Source organism: Rhincodon typus, chromosome 10, assembly GCF_021869965.1.
Source record: "Rhincodon typus isolate 14 chromosome 10, sRhiTyp1.1, whole genome shotgun sequence".
Lineage (NCBI taxonomy): Eukaryota > Metazoa > Chordata > Chondrichthyes > Orectolobiformes > Rhincodontidae > Rhincodon > Rhincodon typus.
Window position 1 is genome coordinate 3,164,015 of NC_063341.1, and position 17,434 is coordinate 3,181,448.

At 39.3% G+C, this 17,434-nt stretch overlaps 1 protein-coding gene across 1 annotated transcript in view; it reads left to right on the top strand.

Annotated features, from left to right (window-relative positions):
- The window catches only part of LOC109918081 (interferon-inducible protein AIM2), a 41,596-nt gene extending 32,143 nt beyond the window's left edge, over window positions 1–9,453 (top strand). Inside the window, 4 exon segments of the mRNA XM_048602009.1 lie at window positions 2,448–2,864; window positions 6,071–6,084; window positions 6,086–6,272; window positions 9,445–9,453. Coding sequence (XP_048457966.1) covers window positions 2,448–2,864; window positions 6,071–6,084; window positions 6,086–6,272; window positions 9,445–9,453 — 627 coding nt within the window.
- The last annotated feature ends 7,981 nt before the right edge of the window (window positions 9,454–17,434 follow it).

Genomic DNA, 17,434 nt, shown 5'->3' on the forward strand with positions numbered 1-17,434 from the left:
TCTTTTTGTCATCTGTTTCCATTGTGCATTCATCAGGACAATTTACAAGAAATACCAAAGCAAAGGGATGAAAACATTTAAACTGTATAAGGACAGGGCTTATTGATTGATAAATAAACTCTGATAGAGGTGTTGCCATGGAGAATGCAGCAGCTGGATGACTGACAGTTATCTGTCAGGACTTATTTAGATTTGAAACCAGGCAGATTAACCCTGACTCTCATTGATCGAGTCACCCTCCTGAGAAATGCATCAGACAGAGGCTGTCACCTATCTTGTTTTGTCTTTCCCTGCAGCCATTCAATTATTTTGTTTTCAGAAAATCATCATATTTCCTTTTAAAAGCCATAGTTGAATCTGCATCAACCACAGTCTCAGGCAGTGCATTCCAGAATATAACCACTTGCTATGTTTTTAAAAAAAATATTTTCCTCCTGTTGCCTTCGGTTCTTTTGGCGTTCACCTTAGATTGTTTCATGGTCTTTCCCCTATTGTGAACAGTTTTTCTTCCTCTCTTCTCTGTCCAGACCCTATGTGATTTTGTACATTCTACCAGGTTTCCTCTCACCCTTCTCTAAAGAAACAGTCTCAGCTGCTCCCATCTAGCCACATGACTGAACCCCCCCACCCTGTGCTGGAATCATTCTCATGAATCCTTTCTGCAATGTCTCATGCCCTCTTGTACTTTAAGTGTGGAGCCGGGAAATGTACACAGTAGTCCAGTTTAGGCTGAACCAGTTTTATAAATGTTCACCATAAACTCATTGCTTTTGTACTCAATGCCTCTATTTATAACATTAAGATCCCTTATGCTTTTCAATCTTTTAACTTGCCCTTAACCACCACGATTCCTCCGCTCTTGCATCCCATTTTTAGAATTGAATCTTTTACGGTATATTACCACTTCTTATTCTCATTATCAAAATATATAATTCCCTATTTCTCTGTATTCTTTAATTTGCTTTGTCTGCAACTATTTGCCTCTGGCTTGTCTGTGTCATCAGTGAAGTCTATCACTTTCCTCCTCTCAATTCATGGTATTTCCGGGTCTTTTTCATCTGCAGATTTGGAGAGCTATAGTCTACAATAGTCTGTGTGATCTTACCAGAATTCTAAATAAATTTAACAGAATTGTTAAGTAGGAAAGTTTTATATATTTAAGGTTCTTGCAAAGATTTGTAGCTTGGGTTGTGGGTGAGGTTGTTGGTTTGCTCGCTAAGCTGGCTTGTTCTTGTTCAGACATTTTGTCACCATGCCAAGTAACATCATCAGTGCGGCCTCCAATGAAGCAATTGTTGTTCTACTCCGCTTGGTATTTATATGATCCACTCTGTTAAGTTGGGTTGTGTCATTTCCGGTTCTGTTCTGCATGGGTTTTTATATGGGGTCTAATTCAACATGTTTGTTGATTGCATTACAGGTTGAAAACCAGGCCTCTAGGAGTTCCCGTGCGTGTCTGTGGTTGGCTTGAGCTAAGATGGTCATGTTGTCCCAGTTAAATTGTTGGCCTTCGTTGTCCAAGTGCACTGAGATGAGGGAAAGTTTGTCGTGTCGTTTTGCTGCTATCCTCATAGTGTGCCCTCGGACGATGAAGGCCGTCAATTTAACTGGGACGACGTGACCATCTTAGCTCAAGCCAATCATATACACACACAGGAATTCCTAAAGGCCTGGTTTTCAACCTGTAATGTAATCAACAAACATGTTGGATTAGACCCCATATACAAACCCATGCAAACAGAACCAGAAATGATACAACCCACAACTTAACAGAGCAGATCATATAAATACCAAGCGGAGTAGAACAACAATCGCTTCATCGGAGGCCGCATTGATGATGTTACCTAGCATGGTGATGAAACGTCTGTATGATAACCAGCCAGCTCAGCGAGCAAGCCAACAACCTCGGGAAAGTTATTTTTCCCTAGAAAGGAGCCCCAATCCTTTGTTGCTTGTAATGACCTTATTAAGCTGCACACCAGTGTTAGTTTTCGGTGTATCTGCATATCCAGACCCTTGTTTAGACTCTTCATCCAAAGCGTGTGTGGTGTCCTTAAGACTTCTTAAAAGCCATACATCCCATTTATTTATCTTGAAGTTTATTTACCAGTTCTTGACTTCACTTGATGAGGAGCAAGAATCCTGATGATTTTTATCTGCTTATCGCAGAAGGTCAATTGCAGCAACTTTGCTTGAGATCAGCAAACTTAATATAAGCACAATCTTCTGCTTTCTGTGGCTTAATGTTACATCTAGTTGTGTTTTTAGGCACTAAGCCGCTAGAGTTTACTTTAAGTCACATTAACATTTTAACAGAGGAACTGATGGAAGAAGTGTAATCTGTTTAAAGGATAATATATTAACAGTTTTAAAGAGATGTGTTTGAATGGTGTGCTGATGTTTTATTTTGTGTAAATGCACCAGTCAATGAATTACATTTTACACAGAAATTTGTACCTCAGATCACAACTTTAAAGGAACTGAAAGCACTGCAATTAACTGAAAACGATTGTCGGAAAGATCTGATTGTCAGAGGGAAGATTATTGAAAAGTTCACCCATAATTACATAAGTCGTCAAAAAAAGAAAATGAAGGTTTTCCATGCAACAATAGCAGATGAAACCGACACCATCCAAGTGAAAGTGTATAACAGAGAACAGAAGGAATTTTGTAAAGGTGCCAATGTTCAGATAACCAGTTTTATATTTTCAAATGAGGTGATGAAGGTAACAAAAATCTCGCAAATCACCAGACTGGAAAAAGATGCAATCAAAGTGTTAGAAGATGTACCAGTCCTCAGTCTGAGAGAAATCAAACAAAAGCCTGCAGGAACGTTTGTAAATGGATGTTTCAAGATCATAAAGGTATGTTTCAGTAAGCAGTCCTCTTCCAAATGAACAGTAGTTTGGGAGCTTTGTACATTTCATTAATTTACTGAATAGTGTGTGAGAGAGTCCCATCTTGCTCACAATTATCCCAGGTTTGATTTGCCATTTAGTTTAGGTTTGAGTTATCAAATTTTTGGAGGTATCCAGGCTGAATTTGGGGACAGGCATACCATCACATTTGAGGTATTTGTTATTGCTAAACAAAATATTATTTAAACACATTTAACAATTTATGATGAAGAGAAAAAGAAACATGAGGAAAATTCTAAGGATGTTGGAAACTTGAAAGACAAATTCTAGAAACACTGAGGATCTGTGGAGAAGGAAACCAAATGTGTATTCTGAACTGGAACAGAGACATCTATCACCGACTGTCACCATTCAATTTATCGCGTTTGTTCCAGTTTTTGAAATAGCCATCCAATTAATTTCACTCTCTCACTTTTTTTTTAAACCAAAATGCTGCCAAGTTTCCCCTTTTTAAGTATTTATCCAAATCCTTTCTTAAAGTTTCTGTTGAGTTTCCACCAACCTTTCAGGTAGTTGTTACAGATCACAACAACTTGTTGTGAGATTGTTTACCTCCTGTCATATCTAGTTACAAACATGGAACAACAGTAGGCCACTCAACCCTTTGAGTGTGCTGCACTATTCAATAAGCTCATGGCGGATCTGATTTTAACCTCAACTCTAATTTCCTGCATATCCCCAGTAATCTATTATCTCCTTGGTCATCAAGATTCTAAACACCTCTGCCTTCAAAATATTTAAAGATTCTGCATTCCCTGCCCTTTTCAGGAAGGGAATCCGAAGACTCTGAACCCTCTGAGAGGATAAAAGGTTTCCTCATCTCTGTATTAAATAGGTGTCCCCTTACTTTTAAACTGTGACTTCTAGTTCTAGATTCTCCCTCAACAAGAAGAAATATCCTTTCAAAATCTACTCAATCAAATTCCTTAAGGATCTTGTATATTTCAATTAAGTCACCTTGAATTCTTCCAAACTCCAGAGGATCTAGGCGTAGTCTGTCTAGCCTTTCCTCCTTAAGGCAATCTGCAGTGTTGTTTGGTAATTACCATAAATCTGCATCCTCTAGTTATTTAACCCACTGTCACTGGAAACACTTTCTTCCTATACTCTATTAAAAACCTTAATTATTTTGAGCACCTTTATTAAACCTTTGTTCTCCTTCCACCAACTCTGTTTTAAGGCAAGCAGCCCCTGATTCTGTAATCTCTTCACATATCTGAAAAGCGTTCTCTTGTGTACTTTTTTGGTGCGGTTTCCAAAACTGGGCACAAAATTTCAACTGAGGCTTAACCAGCCTTATACAGATTTAGCACAATGTGTTGCTTTTGTACTCTGCTTCCATCTATAAAACCAAGAACCCTTTTGACAGATTTCTCGATTTCTCCTATCACTTTCTTTGAAACACATTCCTGCAACCTTTAAAATTCCACAATTTGCCATCCGTCACATATCTGTCCTTTTCCCCAATCCTTGTGTTCTTTTGAGATAAGTTGCCATCATTCTAACGTTTTGCTACTTTCCCAAGTTTCACTTTACATGAAAACTTTGAAATTATGCATTAGTGTCATGCATTAGTGTCCTGTCCTGAGGTGAATATCATTTGTACATATCAAAAATAGGAGTGGGACAGTAGAGGACACTTCCTTTCAGTCTCAAAAGCCGTTGTTTGCTAGTAATCTGCATCATCGCTAATTGCATATCAACACAGCCTCTACTCTAATTCCATGGTCTTCACTATTTTTGACAAGTCTGTTATTTGGCACTTCATCAACTGCCTTTTGGAAAGTCTATATACACAACATCACCCTTCTCTGTTACTTAATCAAGTTAGCCAAATAGAACTTGCTTTGAAAAAAATCTGTGCTGGCTTTCAACAATTAACCCATATATTTTCAAGTAGTGCTTAGTTTAACCCCAGGTTATTGTCTCTATGTTTGCACCAGTAAGGTTAGGCTGACTGGTCTACGTTACTGGGATTATTCCACTGCCTTTTCTGCTGAACAGAAGTATGCCATTTACAATTCTCCCATTTTCTGGAACTATCCCCATTTCCAAACATGATTGGATTGGGACCCTCCACAATTTCTACCCTCAACTTCACTCAGCAACTTTGGATGAATTCCATCAAGATGTGGTGGAATGGTGATCTGGTGATCTTTTATTTTGATGCTACCAATGTTCAAGTACACCTTTTTTGTTATCCTGTCCAATCTCTCTGCTACTTCCTCTTTGCTGTGGCATTGATATTTAACAGCTTTTAAGCCAGGGAGATGGGATTGTCAGAGAAGGAACAAAGGTTGTGTGTGTGATAACACAGTGTCGAGCTGGATGAACACAGCAGGCCAGGCAGCATCAGAGGAGCAGGAAAGCTGATGTTTCGGGTCGGGATCCTTCTTCAGAATTTCTGAAGAAAGGTCCCGACCCAAAATGTCGACCCCGAAGCAGCAAATACACTTTGTTCAATTTAGTCCACTCTATTCGCTGCTCAGAATACGGCCTACACCACACTGGGGAGACGAAACAGACAAGGTGACCACTTTTTTGGAACAGCTACTTTCTGTCTGTAAAAATGACTGAGCTTTCAGTTGCCTGCCTGTTCAACACACTGTGTTCCTACTACAGTGCTATAGTAAGGCTTAACACAAGCTGAACAAACAGTACCTTATGTTCTGCTTGGGGATTTTACAGCCTTCACAACTCAACATTGAGTTTCAACAATTTTACAGCGTGGCTATTTCCTTCCATGTCTATTATCTACCCCCCATACCCCAGGTCCTGTGCTTTCAGCGCAGTCAACCCCTTTTCACCTACTCATAGTCCCCATTATCACCTATTCAGCTTCAATTCTCTCCTTCCCGGACTTACTATCGACAATTCCTTTGTCTGCCTACCTTTTTGTCTCTGTCTGGGGCTTTTTCTTCACCCCTCATACATTAGCATAAATGCCATTTTTTCCGAGATGCTATCGATTCCATCGAAGGGTCACTGGACTCAAAACGTTAACTGTGTTTACTCTCCACCGATGCCGCAAGATCTGCTGATTTCTCCAGCAATTTCTGTTTGTATTTATTTGGGGTCAAGTTAATGCAGTTCTTAAATAAGATGCAAGCTACATTTGAATAACCTGTATTTGTGTATTTTATTTGTTATAGGTTTCAAACCCACCCAAAAAAAGATACATTTCCACTTTATGTTACTGTTGCAGATGAATCAGATGAAATTGATGTTGTCATATTCAAGCCATCAAAAACATTGTCCTTTGAGACAGGAAAAGAACTGAAGATGATGGGTTTTAAAGTGAAAGTGTACAAAAATGTCAAACAGCTTTAACATCAAAATGGCAGTTATTTGAAGGTAGGTCATTTTTCATTTCCTGCATGTTGACTACTTGTCACGAAATCCTACATGAGTGAGGATTTCAAGAGTGTACAATGAAAGAATTGCCTTGTAAGAGGTGGAGTATGATAGGATTTCCAGCTATAAAGACGAAAGGAGCAGTAGCCCTAATTTCTATGATTGGTAGCTTCAAGTTCCACCATTCTAATTGTATAGTACTTTGGTCTGGTTACACCTTGTACATGATCTTCAGTTCTGACCATTCAGAATGGGGAAAGCCAAATTCCAGAGCTGGTGAATAAATCGTGAACCTAACATCATTTTAAGTGCATGCCGGGCTATCATCCACCTGTGGAAAATGGTAGATGGTAGAAATGGACTGGCAACTTTGAAATTATGTTCCCACACTCCTCATTTTGGTCTTCCTGTGCAGGTTTGCTTAGCATCGGGGAAAATCTGGCACTTTGTGCAAATGTAATAAGTAGAAAATAATTTAAGGCTAAAGTTGGAATTGTGTAGAGGCCTCCTGGTAGCACCACAAAAGTGCTAAATTAGATTTTATTACATACAGAGATTAGATTAGCATATAATGGTTTTAAAGGGGTTTAATATCAATTGGGATAAGCAGATGAGCACATGTCAGATAGGTAGTAAATTTTCACGGTGTTCAGGATAATTTTCTGCAACAGTATGTTTCAGAACAAATAAAAGGGCTATTGTATTTGCTGTAGTAATAATTGAGTCGGGTTTAGTTAACAATCTTACTCCGCCTAAACACTTATCTAATAGTGTGCGGGGTATAATTGAATTTAATGTAGGGCTGAAATTTCCCATTTGTGGCAGCAGGTTGATGGCATTCAGTCCATTGAGGCTAACTCTCATGCTGTTTTTCTGCCTCTAACCTTGTTAATTATGCAACCAAGCTGTTGGATGCATTTCCCAGGGAATTGTGTGACTGGAGAGGCAGAAATGCTTGGTGCTTCTGGGATGTTTCAACTTGCACATCTCTGGTGCCATACGCAAAGCCCAGTTGCACACCAGATCAGATGCTGCAGGCCAGAAACTAACTTTCAAACTGCAATGCTAAACCCTGAAGTTTGAAAATATCACAGAGAAAAAGCAAGCTAGTTCCCTGCTTCTAAGGTAGGGATCTGGAAATACTGATGAGAGGGCCATCCTTTCTCCTGCTGACCACCACCAGAATCCAGCTGTAGTATGATATTTGTCTTTGGACCTGGTTAAGTCACATCTATCAGAGAGTTGAGCAGCCTATTTAGACATCCAAGGCTGAAACAAGTTGCAGTCACCAAACATTGTTCACCTCTCGCAAGCAACTGACTCCTGGACTGCAAATAATCTTAGATGTCATGGCTTCTTGAACCATGACATTAAGGACTAGTGCCAAGGCATTGCACTTTAATGTGGACAACACAGAGGCTTAGCACATTGTACAGAGAATGTTTTAGAATGTAACCATCAGTTATCCACTGTATTTTACATGCTGGGAATTTGTTCTATCTGGTTATTGTGCTGGGAGAGGAGAATTGAAAGTGCATTGAAAATGTGGTGATTTGAGGCTTTAATGAGATATACAAGCATGATAACGCACTGCCTGAACAGAGAGGTGGGAGACCTCAACCTTAAGAAATACGCGAATGAGCAGTTGAAATGTTGTAACATTCAAGGCTATGTGCCAAGTGGGATTAGTGTAAATAGGTTGGCACAGACCTGATGGGCTGAAGGGCCTCTTTTCTTCTGCTGTGTGACTCTAGAAGATAGTTGCCATCTAAGGACAAATTTAGGGACAATCAGGAAAATATGTCAATGTCGAGAATCTGCCCCGCTGCAACTAATTAGTTTATGCTTTACCTGCAACCATAATGATGCTAGGACACCGATCCCAGCATGATTCATGAAGACCATCCAAATGGAACAGCTTTCTCTTTTCCTAGCACTGATGCCAATGCCCCATGAATTGGAATCCATCCCTCACAGACAAACCTTTTAGCCCCCCCATTTACCTCTTTAGTTTTATTTCCCCACCATCAATTTGCACATATTTTAGGTAGTAATCAAGAAACTATTACCTTTTTAGATCTGCTTTTTAATTTCGCCTTTAGCTGCTCGTAACTCCTCAGCAGAACCTCTTTCCTTGTCCACTGTATGTCTTTGGTGCTTATGTGGACCATGAGAACAGGATCCTCTCCTTTCCCTCTCTAAGTTCCTTTCCAGCCCAGAAGTGAGCTCCTGAACCTTGGCACCGCATAGGCAGCACAGCCTTCGGGACTCTCTGTCCTTGCTTCAGAGAGCAGTATCTATTCCCTTAACTATGCTCTGCCCAATTACTGCTATGTTGCCCTTTTCTCCCCCAACTTGAGATAGACAAAGAATTGCAAATGGGAAAGATATGAAAAATGGTGACAGACAGTAGGAGTTACAAAAAGGGAGTGCAAAAAAGAAATTTATAAGGAATGCCAAATTAGTGTGAAATGTTGTATAACTATAATAGAAAAATTATGGCAATGTGAAAATTGATGGTAATATTGAGAATGAAAATAAGGAATGGCGGATATGTCAAATAATTACTTTATCAATTACAATGTAAAGCTATTACAGTAGAGGTCACAAATTGACTATGATGCCATTGAATCACGGGACAGGCTCACGGAGTTCAGTTGCCTACTCTCATTACTTTTGTATTGATTTGCTGAAAATTTGGCCACACTGTTTCACTGGTGGTAAATACTGAGTTCATGGCTCAACTCAAAGTCTTCCATGTACTTCTGCGCCTACAGCAAGGCCTCATACAGAATGGCCACCTTCCTGGAAAATTGCTGTTCCACTGCTATGGTATGGTGTGTCTTGCCATTGACATTAACAGAAGATCACAGCAATGGGCTATGCCTGCAGCATAGGAAATTCTAACATTCAATTCAGTATGTGGAGTTCACAGTCGATCTTTCTGCGTTTATGTCTAACAAAATTGGTTGTCATCTGATATTGCTTTAATTTCTCTGGTTAATCTTATTATCTGCCAGATCCAGGTCTTGTATGGCTGTTCCAACAGAAATTATAATTTGTGGGAGAGGATGTTTCAACAAAATTCCCATAAAGTTCCTTTCAAATGGACTGTGTTAATGTAGCTTATTTGTGTTAATGTATTCTCTAATTTTATTTGTTCTTTCCATAGGTGCTGTGACGGATGTCAGCTTGGCTTCTGAAAGAATGGGTGCCACATTTTGCAAGTTTTCATTTTGAGCGAACTTCTATCCAAGTTGGATCAACTTGCCTTTTAAAGCATTTCTGGTTTGAGTTTTTACTGGAGGCAAGAACACAAGAACTAAGAGCAGGAGGAGATCATTCAGTCTCTCTAGCACACTTTGCCATTTAATAAGACCATGGCTGATATGACTGTGCTCTGAACTCCACTTTCCTGTCTGCCTTTGTCTCCCTCATCAATCAAAAATCTGTCCACTACATCCATGAATATATTCAATAACTCAGCCTCCACTGCGACTGGGAAAGAGAATTCCAAAACCCCTCGTAGAGAAAGCTTTTCTCTTCCTCTCCATCTGTGTGCCCTAGCTCTAGATTCCCTCACAAGTGGAAACATCCTCTCAGCATCTACCCAGTCAAGTCTCCGCAGGATCTTTAAACACTTCAGTAACATCAACTCTCATTCTACCAAACACCAATGGGTACTGACCCACATTTTCAACCTCTTCTCATAAACAAACCCCTTCAGCTCAAGAATCAGTCAAGTGAACTTTCTCTGATCTGCTTATAATGCAATAATATCCTTTGTTAAGTAAGGAGATCAAAACTGAACACAGTAAACATGATTTGGGTTTGTTTCCAAGTCAGAAAGCTACCTCAGTTGAGAGAATTGTTAATTTTTAGATTTTCAACGGATACAAGCTCTTAAGTGGCGTGGGGCATGGGTTCCCTGTCCCCAGTGGGAATGATGTCAAAGCTGGAGGACCGGACCAGTCAGAATCCTTTCACCTTGAGAGGAAGTACCCAGTTACAGTATAAGGTAAATAACAGTGAGGGCATTTCAGCAAGAGGGCCAAAGAAATCCTTTGATAATAAATTAAACACTACAAAAGAAATCTTAGCTGATGAACCAGATTTCAAGTTTACTAGCACTCTGGGATAATGGTTCATCAAGAAATTATTCCACATAGTTGAGGATATCGTCCCAATCAATGAATTTGTAGGCAAATTCCCAAATTGCCTTTTGATCTGTGCATTGGACTTCCTGTTTTAGAAGATACTACAGTAAGGGGAGGCAATGGCCTCGTGGTATTATCACTGGACTGTTAATCCAGAGACCCGGATAACATTCTGGGGACTCTGGTTCAAATCCCGCCACGGCAGATGGTGGAATTTGAAATCAATAAAATATCTGGAATTAAGAATCTAATGATGACCATGAATCCGTTGTTGATTGTCGGAAAAACCCATCTGGTTCACTAACGCCCTTTAGGGAAGGAAACTGCTATCCTTACCTGGTCTGGCCTACATGTGACTCCAGACCCACAGCAATGTGGTTGACTCTGAACTGCCCTCTGGCAATTAGGGATGGACAATAAATGCTGCCTAGTCAGTGATGCCCTCATCCCGTTAATAAATAAAGGAAAGAAAAGTGAGTTTACTTTTTCTACACAGCAGAATGCTTTACAAGCAGGGAGATGGTCTTTCACTAAGGTTAAAATCTTGGAGAAAACTCTAAGGTCTGAGTGTAATTTAAGACCATCCAAGGCAGAGTTTAATGCAGTAGATTTTAGGGTCATTAGGAATGGAAAGTACTTGGTAAAGTAATAACCCTTGATTGTGACCTGCTCACTGATGCTCAGTTTGGGTTCCCCCAAAGCTATTCAACTTCTGACATCATTATAGCCTTGGGTGAAACATGAACAGAAGAGCTGAACTCCAAAGTGAGGTATGAAAATCTGTTTTCACATCAAGGCTGCATTTGACTGACTGTGGTATCAAGGAGCCCGAGCAAAACTGTAGTTGTTGAGAATTGGGAGGAATAACTCTCCACTGGTTGCAGTCATACCTAGCACAGGAGAAGATAGTTGTGATTGCTGGAGCTCAAACATCTGAGTCCAGGATACAGCTACAGGAGTTCTTCATCAGAGACCTTCCCTCCATCGTAAGGTCAGAAGTAGGGATGTACATTGTGCAATCATCAATGTTCAGCACCATTTACAATCCTCAGATACTGAAGCAGTCCATGTCCATATGCAGCAAGACCTGGACACTATTCAGGGTTGGGCTGACAAGTGGCAAGTAACATTCATGCTGCACAAGTGCCAGGCAATGACCATCTCCAAAAAGAGGGAATTTTGCATTTCCCTTTGATATTCAATGGTATTATCATTGCTGAGTCCCCCTCTATCAATATCCTGTGGGTTACCATTGACCAGACGTTGAACTAGACTAGCCATATAAATATTGTGGAGATGAGCAGTTCAGAAACTAGGATATCTGAAGCAGGTAACTCACCACCTGATGCCCCAAAGCCTGTCCGCCATCTACAAGGCACAAGTTATGAGTATGACAGAATATTCACCATTTGTCTAGATGATTGCACCCCTAGATGATCGAGAAACTCTAGAGTACTCGATCATCTAGGACAAAGCAATATATTTGATTGACACTCCATCCACCACCTCAAAAATTCACTCCCTGTACCTGTGCTGCATTGTGAGAGTAGCGTCTCTCATCTACAAGATGCACTGTAGCAAATCACCAAGAGTTCTTTCAACCTCATCTTCCAAACCTGCAACCACTGTCATCTAGAAGGGCAAGGGCAGTAGATGCACGTGAATTCTACCTCCTGCAAGTACCCCTCCAATCCACACACCATCCTGGTTTGGAATTGCTTTGCTGTACTTTCATGTTTCTAGGTCAAAATCCTGAAATTCCCTTCCTAATAACACTGGGTGTACTTACACCACGTGAACTTCAGAGGTTCAACAAGGCAGCTCACCACCATCTTCTCAAGGGCAGCTGGAAATGGGTAACAAATGCTGACTTTACAAGTGGAGGGGTTAATGCCTGTATCCCACAAATGAATTCTTAAAGAAGTACCCATGAGACTCATTTCTCTGCCTCTGATTAATTACAAAATCTCGGACCCTGTGCAGTTGACGGAAGTATTCAAGGCACCTACTGCAAAGGCCCAAATGTTTAGTGATGGGATTCTTGATGAATAGAATACATTAGATCAAGGACAGAATAATGGTAATGTGAATAATTATGACACATGACAGAGCCATCACTTCCAAACACCAGTTGCCCAGAACAGGCACTTGGGTGACACATATTCTGAAGGGGCCAAACAAAGAGATGTATGCACCAATTGTTGGAGATGTTTCTTTTATTTACTCCCAATATGTGACCTAACTATCTAAGTTGGCATTTAATGCGCATCCTGAGAGAAACTAAAACCAATGAACACATTCTACAGATGAAGGGTTTCCGATTTAAGACTGAGATCAGAATTCTTTTCTGAGGGTCATGAACTTTCTTTGCAGAAAGCTGTGGCAGCAGCTTCATTGATTCTTTTTACACCTACAGTAGGTTCTTTACCAACAAAGGAGTCAAGGGACAGTGGAGTACAGAGCGCAACCAAATTGATCATCATCTTATAGAATGGTGGAGCAGGCTGGAAGGATGGAATGGCTTCCTCCTCTTAATTCATACATTTATATAAAATAGATTGTGTTCAGCTAAAAGCATATTTCACAATGTTTTATTAGTATTGTAAAGGAAAACTTTGATGAATCTTCATAATGAACGTTGCTGATTCTAATGCCACTATGGAATTTCAAATGTATAATCAATAAAATTAGAATTTAAGATTGAAAGTAATTCTTTTAACTGCATTGATTTAGATACAAAGCAGTGTAGGTCTGGAACAACTTTGAATCAACATCCTATTTATAGAACATTCAGTTAATTTTGCTAGGTCAGCACAAAAAGATATCTGGAGAAGGGACAGTGCAATCCCAAAGCTTGATTGGTCAATTGAATAGGTAGTGCCCTCAACCTGGACCAGATTACGCTTTTGCTCTGGTGCAGTTAAGTACCAAGATGAAACAGCCTAAAGTCCAGAATAGTTTAAGGGCAAATAAAACATTTTGAGAATAAATCTACAAAAATGCATACTTAAGTTCCCATCTTGCAGTAACTCAACATGAAACCAATCATTTTTTGTGATGTTTCACATACTAATCACCCTGACCTTTTTTATGGTGTATCCAAGAAAGAACATGAAACTAATCATTTTTTGTGATGTTTCACGTTACTAATTTTCCTGACCTGTTTTTATAGTGTATCGAACATAATAACCAATATGGTCAAATAAACTTTCACATTATGTATTAACCACATATACTAATCAAATTACTGTATTAAGCCAGTTAACAGTCCTGAAACAGATGATTGTATGAATAGTTAGTTAATGATCATATTAGACTGGCTTTTCAATTAAAGCTCAAGTTTAATTACTGCAAGTCTCTGTGCAAGAAGGTGCAGTTTCATCCAAACTGTTTCAGCCACAAAGCCTTTTGAATTCCTACTGAAATTCCCTAGGAAAGGCACGTAATGATGGAATAACAGAATTGTTACAGTGCAGAAGAAGGCCATTCTATTGTCAGTCAATAGAGAAATTCTTTAATATCAGATTAAGAAACACTTACAACTGCCTTTTTTTTATTCTTGCAGCATCTGTGGAAAGAAAAGGAGTTAACGTTTTGAGCCCATTGACCAATGAGTTCTGATGAAGGGTCACTGGACTCAAAACATTAACTCTGTTTTTTCTCCACAGGTGCTGCCAGACCTGCTGAGTTTCTCCAGCCCTTTCTGTTTTTGTTTGTTTCGGATCTCCAGCATCTGCAGTTTGTTGTTTTATTTTATGTCAATATTTTCATCTGAGATACTAAGGCCAAGTGGTTACTGTGATTAAGAACCAAACATGTCAACCTCACAACACCAAAGCCAATTATTAAGTGTTAAAAAGCCTGAAAGTGACATAGGATGATGCCCACTTGAGTTATAAGTTAGTGTAAAAGCAACATACAGCACATGCTGGAGAAACTCAGCAGGTCTAGCAACATCTATGGAGAGAGAAACTGTGAAAGGTTTGAGTTCAAAGAGTCGTCTTCTGTTTTTCTGTTCACAGATGCCGTCAGACATGTTGAATTCCTCCAGCATTTCCTGCTTTAATTTAGTTTAAAAGGCAGGTCTCCATAATATTTCATTGCTAGTCCACTACTGAAGATTCCTGAAGTATGAGTCATGTATCCATCTTTCCCAGTGGGATCATGTCTAAGATAAACTTGAGAGTCACATTTCAATGGACTGATCACATTGAGGGAGTTCAAATTGTTGGCCTGAGTTCTTAAGTATATCTTTCCCTTTTAATAATTTTTCTACAAATTACTGTTTTATTTAGTAATTAGTGAATTTATAGAGCCACTTACAAATTGCAGGCAAATTGGAATGTTTGAAACCAACTAAATTACAGGAAACAATATCAAATGCAGCTGGTTTCACAATATTTCTTATGGGTACAAATGGGAAATGTGTTTTTGAGAAGCTAAGAAAATTTAAAAGGATTGTTAAAAGTACCTTAGCTGCTTAAACACTGGCTCTTGAGGAGGCAGTAGATATGGGATTCTATTTGTTGAATATTTTGAATAATATTCTGTAAAAAGGGCTTACTGAAGTTGTATGCCTGTTAAATATTGTGTCTGCAATCATTCATTGTGGCATAGTGTACATTATGAAAAGTGAGAGTGAGAAAAAGCTGATCTTGATGGCTTGAAACAAATGTTGCAGAGGCAAAATCTCCAAAATTAAATGAGAGAATTCAGATTATTGTTTTAGAAAAAGAAATGTGTGGGGCTTCTAGAGGAGTGGTATCTTGCACACTGATGATTTCTACGGAATATGAAGATATGGAATTTGATCTGATTTGGTTAGAAATTTTAGTTCTGTATCTTAATTCCAATTGTATTTAAAGAAAATGAAAGGAATCTGTTCATTGTATAGCAATTGCATTTAATTATGTGCAGAAAAGACATTACAGTACTTGGGATATGCATTTGAGCACGTGTAAAGGGATACCTATTGAATTTAAGTGTTTGTTTTCATGGAGTCAGAGATTCCACAGGCCTTTAAATATGGTGGGTGGCACCTGATTCTGGCATTTGTAGGCTTTGTCTTACCTGATGTAACAATGCTTATGTTATCCCTAGTAACACGAGAAACTAGGCGTGAATAGAATAATAGCAAAGATTCCAACAGACATTTATCATACATGCACACGCACACACACACACACACAAACATTTATTACAACTTGCTATTATATGGACATTTCTTTCACAGGTACCTCAGTGTCTAGGCTTATATGGAGTTAATAGGTAACAACAGAGGTATGCTTTCATTAGCATGTCATGCTTTGTGATCCCAGTAAAATGGAATGAGACCTTTATATATGGAAGTCACATGCTATTATATAATGAAGACATCATGAGCATGTTTATTAAAGGTATGCTGCATACTAACCAGAAGACGGAATCACAGAATCATTACAGTGCACAAGAGGCTACTTGGCCCATTGTACCTAAGCGGATTTTATTACCCAGTGCCAATATCCTGCCTTCTCCTCATATATCCCTGAACACCATTTCTATCCAAATAGCCATCCAATGCCCTCTTGAATGCCTCAATTGAACTTGCCTCAACCACATTTCCAGGCTGTGCATTCCATACCCTAAAAGCTCACTGTACGGAAAAGTTTTTCAATTTAAATCTATGCCCTCTTCTCCGAAGCGGAAACAGCTTCGTTCTAGCTAATTTGTCCAGTCTGCTTATAATCAGATCTCGTCTCACCCTTCTTCTCTCTGGGAAGAACAGTCCCAACTTCTTCAATCAGTCCTCATAGCAGGTATGAGATTCTGATAAATCTCTGCTGCATTCTCTCCAATGCATTTGTATCTTTCTCACAATGTGGCACAACTGTATACAATACACCAGCTGAGGTCTAAGAAGTTCATCATCACCTCCTTCAGTCTTTTACTCTATGCCCCAATTAATAAAGCCAAGAATATTATATGCTTTATTTATTGCTCCTTACACCTGTCCTAGCATTTACGATGACCTGTGCACATATACACCCTGGTCCCTCTGTTCCCGCACCCCTTTTGGAATTCTACCCCCTATTATATATTGTCTTTCAATGTTCTTCTGACCAAAGTGCATCACCTCACACATCTCTGCATGGAACCTCATCTGCCACCTATCCTCCCATTCCATCAACTTTTCTATGTCCTTTTGGAGTATCACATTGTCCTCCTAATGGTTTACAATTCTTCCAAGTTTAGTATCATCAGCAAATTTGGAAATTATCCCCTGTGACCAAGATCTAGATCATTAATATATATCAGGAAAAGCAAGGGTCACAATTCCGGCCCCTGGGGAACGCCATTGCAAACCTTCCTCCAGCCGAAAAAATATCCATTGACCTATTACGAGAAAACATGTGTTTCGCTCTAAATATGTGTAAAACAGTAAAGTTTGGTTGTAGTATTATCGTTTACTAAGTGACTTTCTGTAGTGGAACACAATGCCACTAGCTACAGAGTAATTAAGTTTCTTTCAGTTTGAGCGCTACTTACCCCATGTTGGACATGTTTTCCTTTCTTTTCTGTGATATCTTCTGCAATGTTAAGGTCCTAACCTCTGGCCTGTGTCTTTCTACTGCTTAATTTTATGGAAAATATTTCTCCTTATAAATACATTCTAGGCCAAATGACAACAGTGTATCTCAGCACAAAGCTATTCTCCTATTTATATGATCTGGTAGATGTTTCATAGTTTTTTTTCCCACTGAGATTGTAAAGAAATTCCAATCCTGTATCCTAACTCCTTGAGTGGAAAATGCATAGCCATTCTGAGTGACGCTGTAATTCAAGGTTTTAGATCGCTGCACTTTTTTTTTCACTTTCTTGCCATTTCCTTCAGAGTTGGTTCTCTCAGAGTTCTGCGAATCCATAGATTTTAAGCTGGACCTTCCTTATTGTCACTTTCATGATAGCTAGCTCTGTTATACAGCTCTGAAAATCCACATATTTCCAGCAGTACTAATCTTGACACCA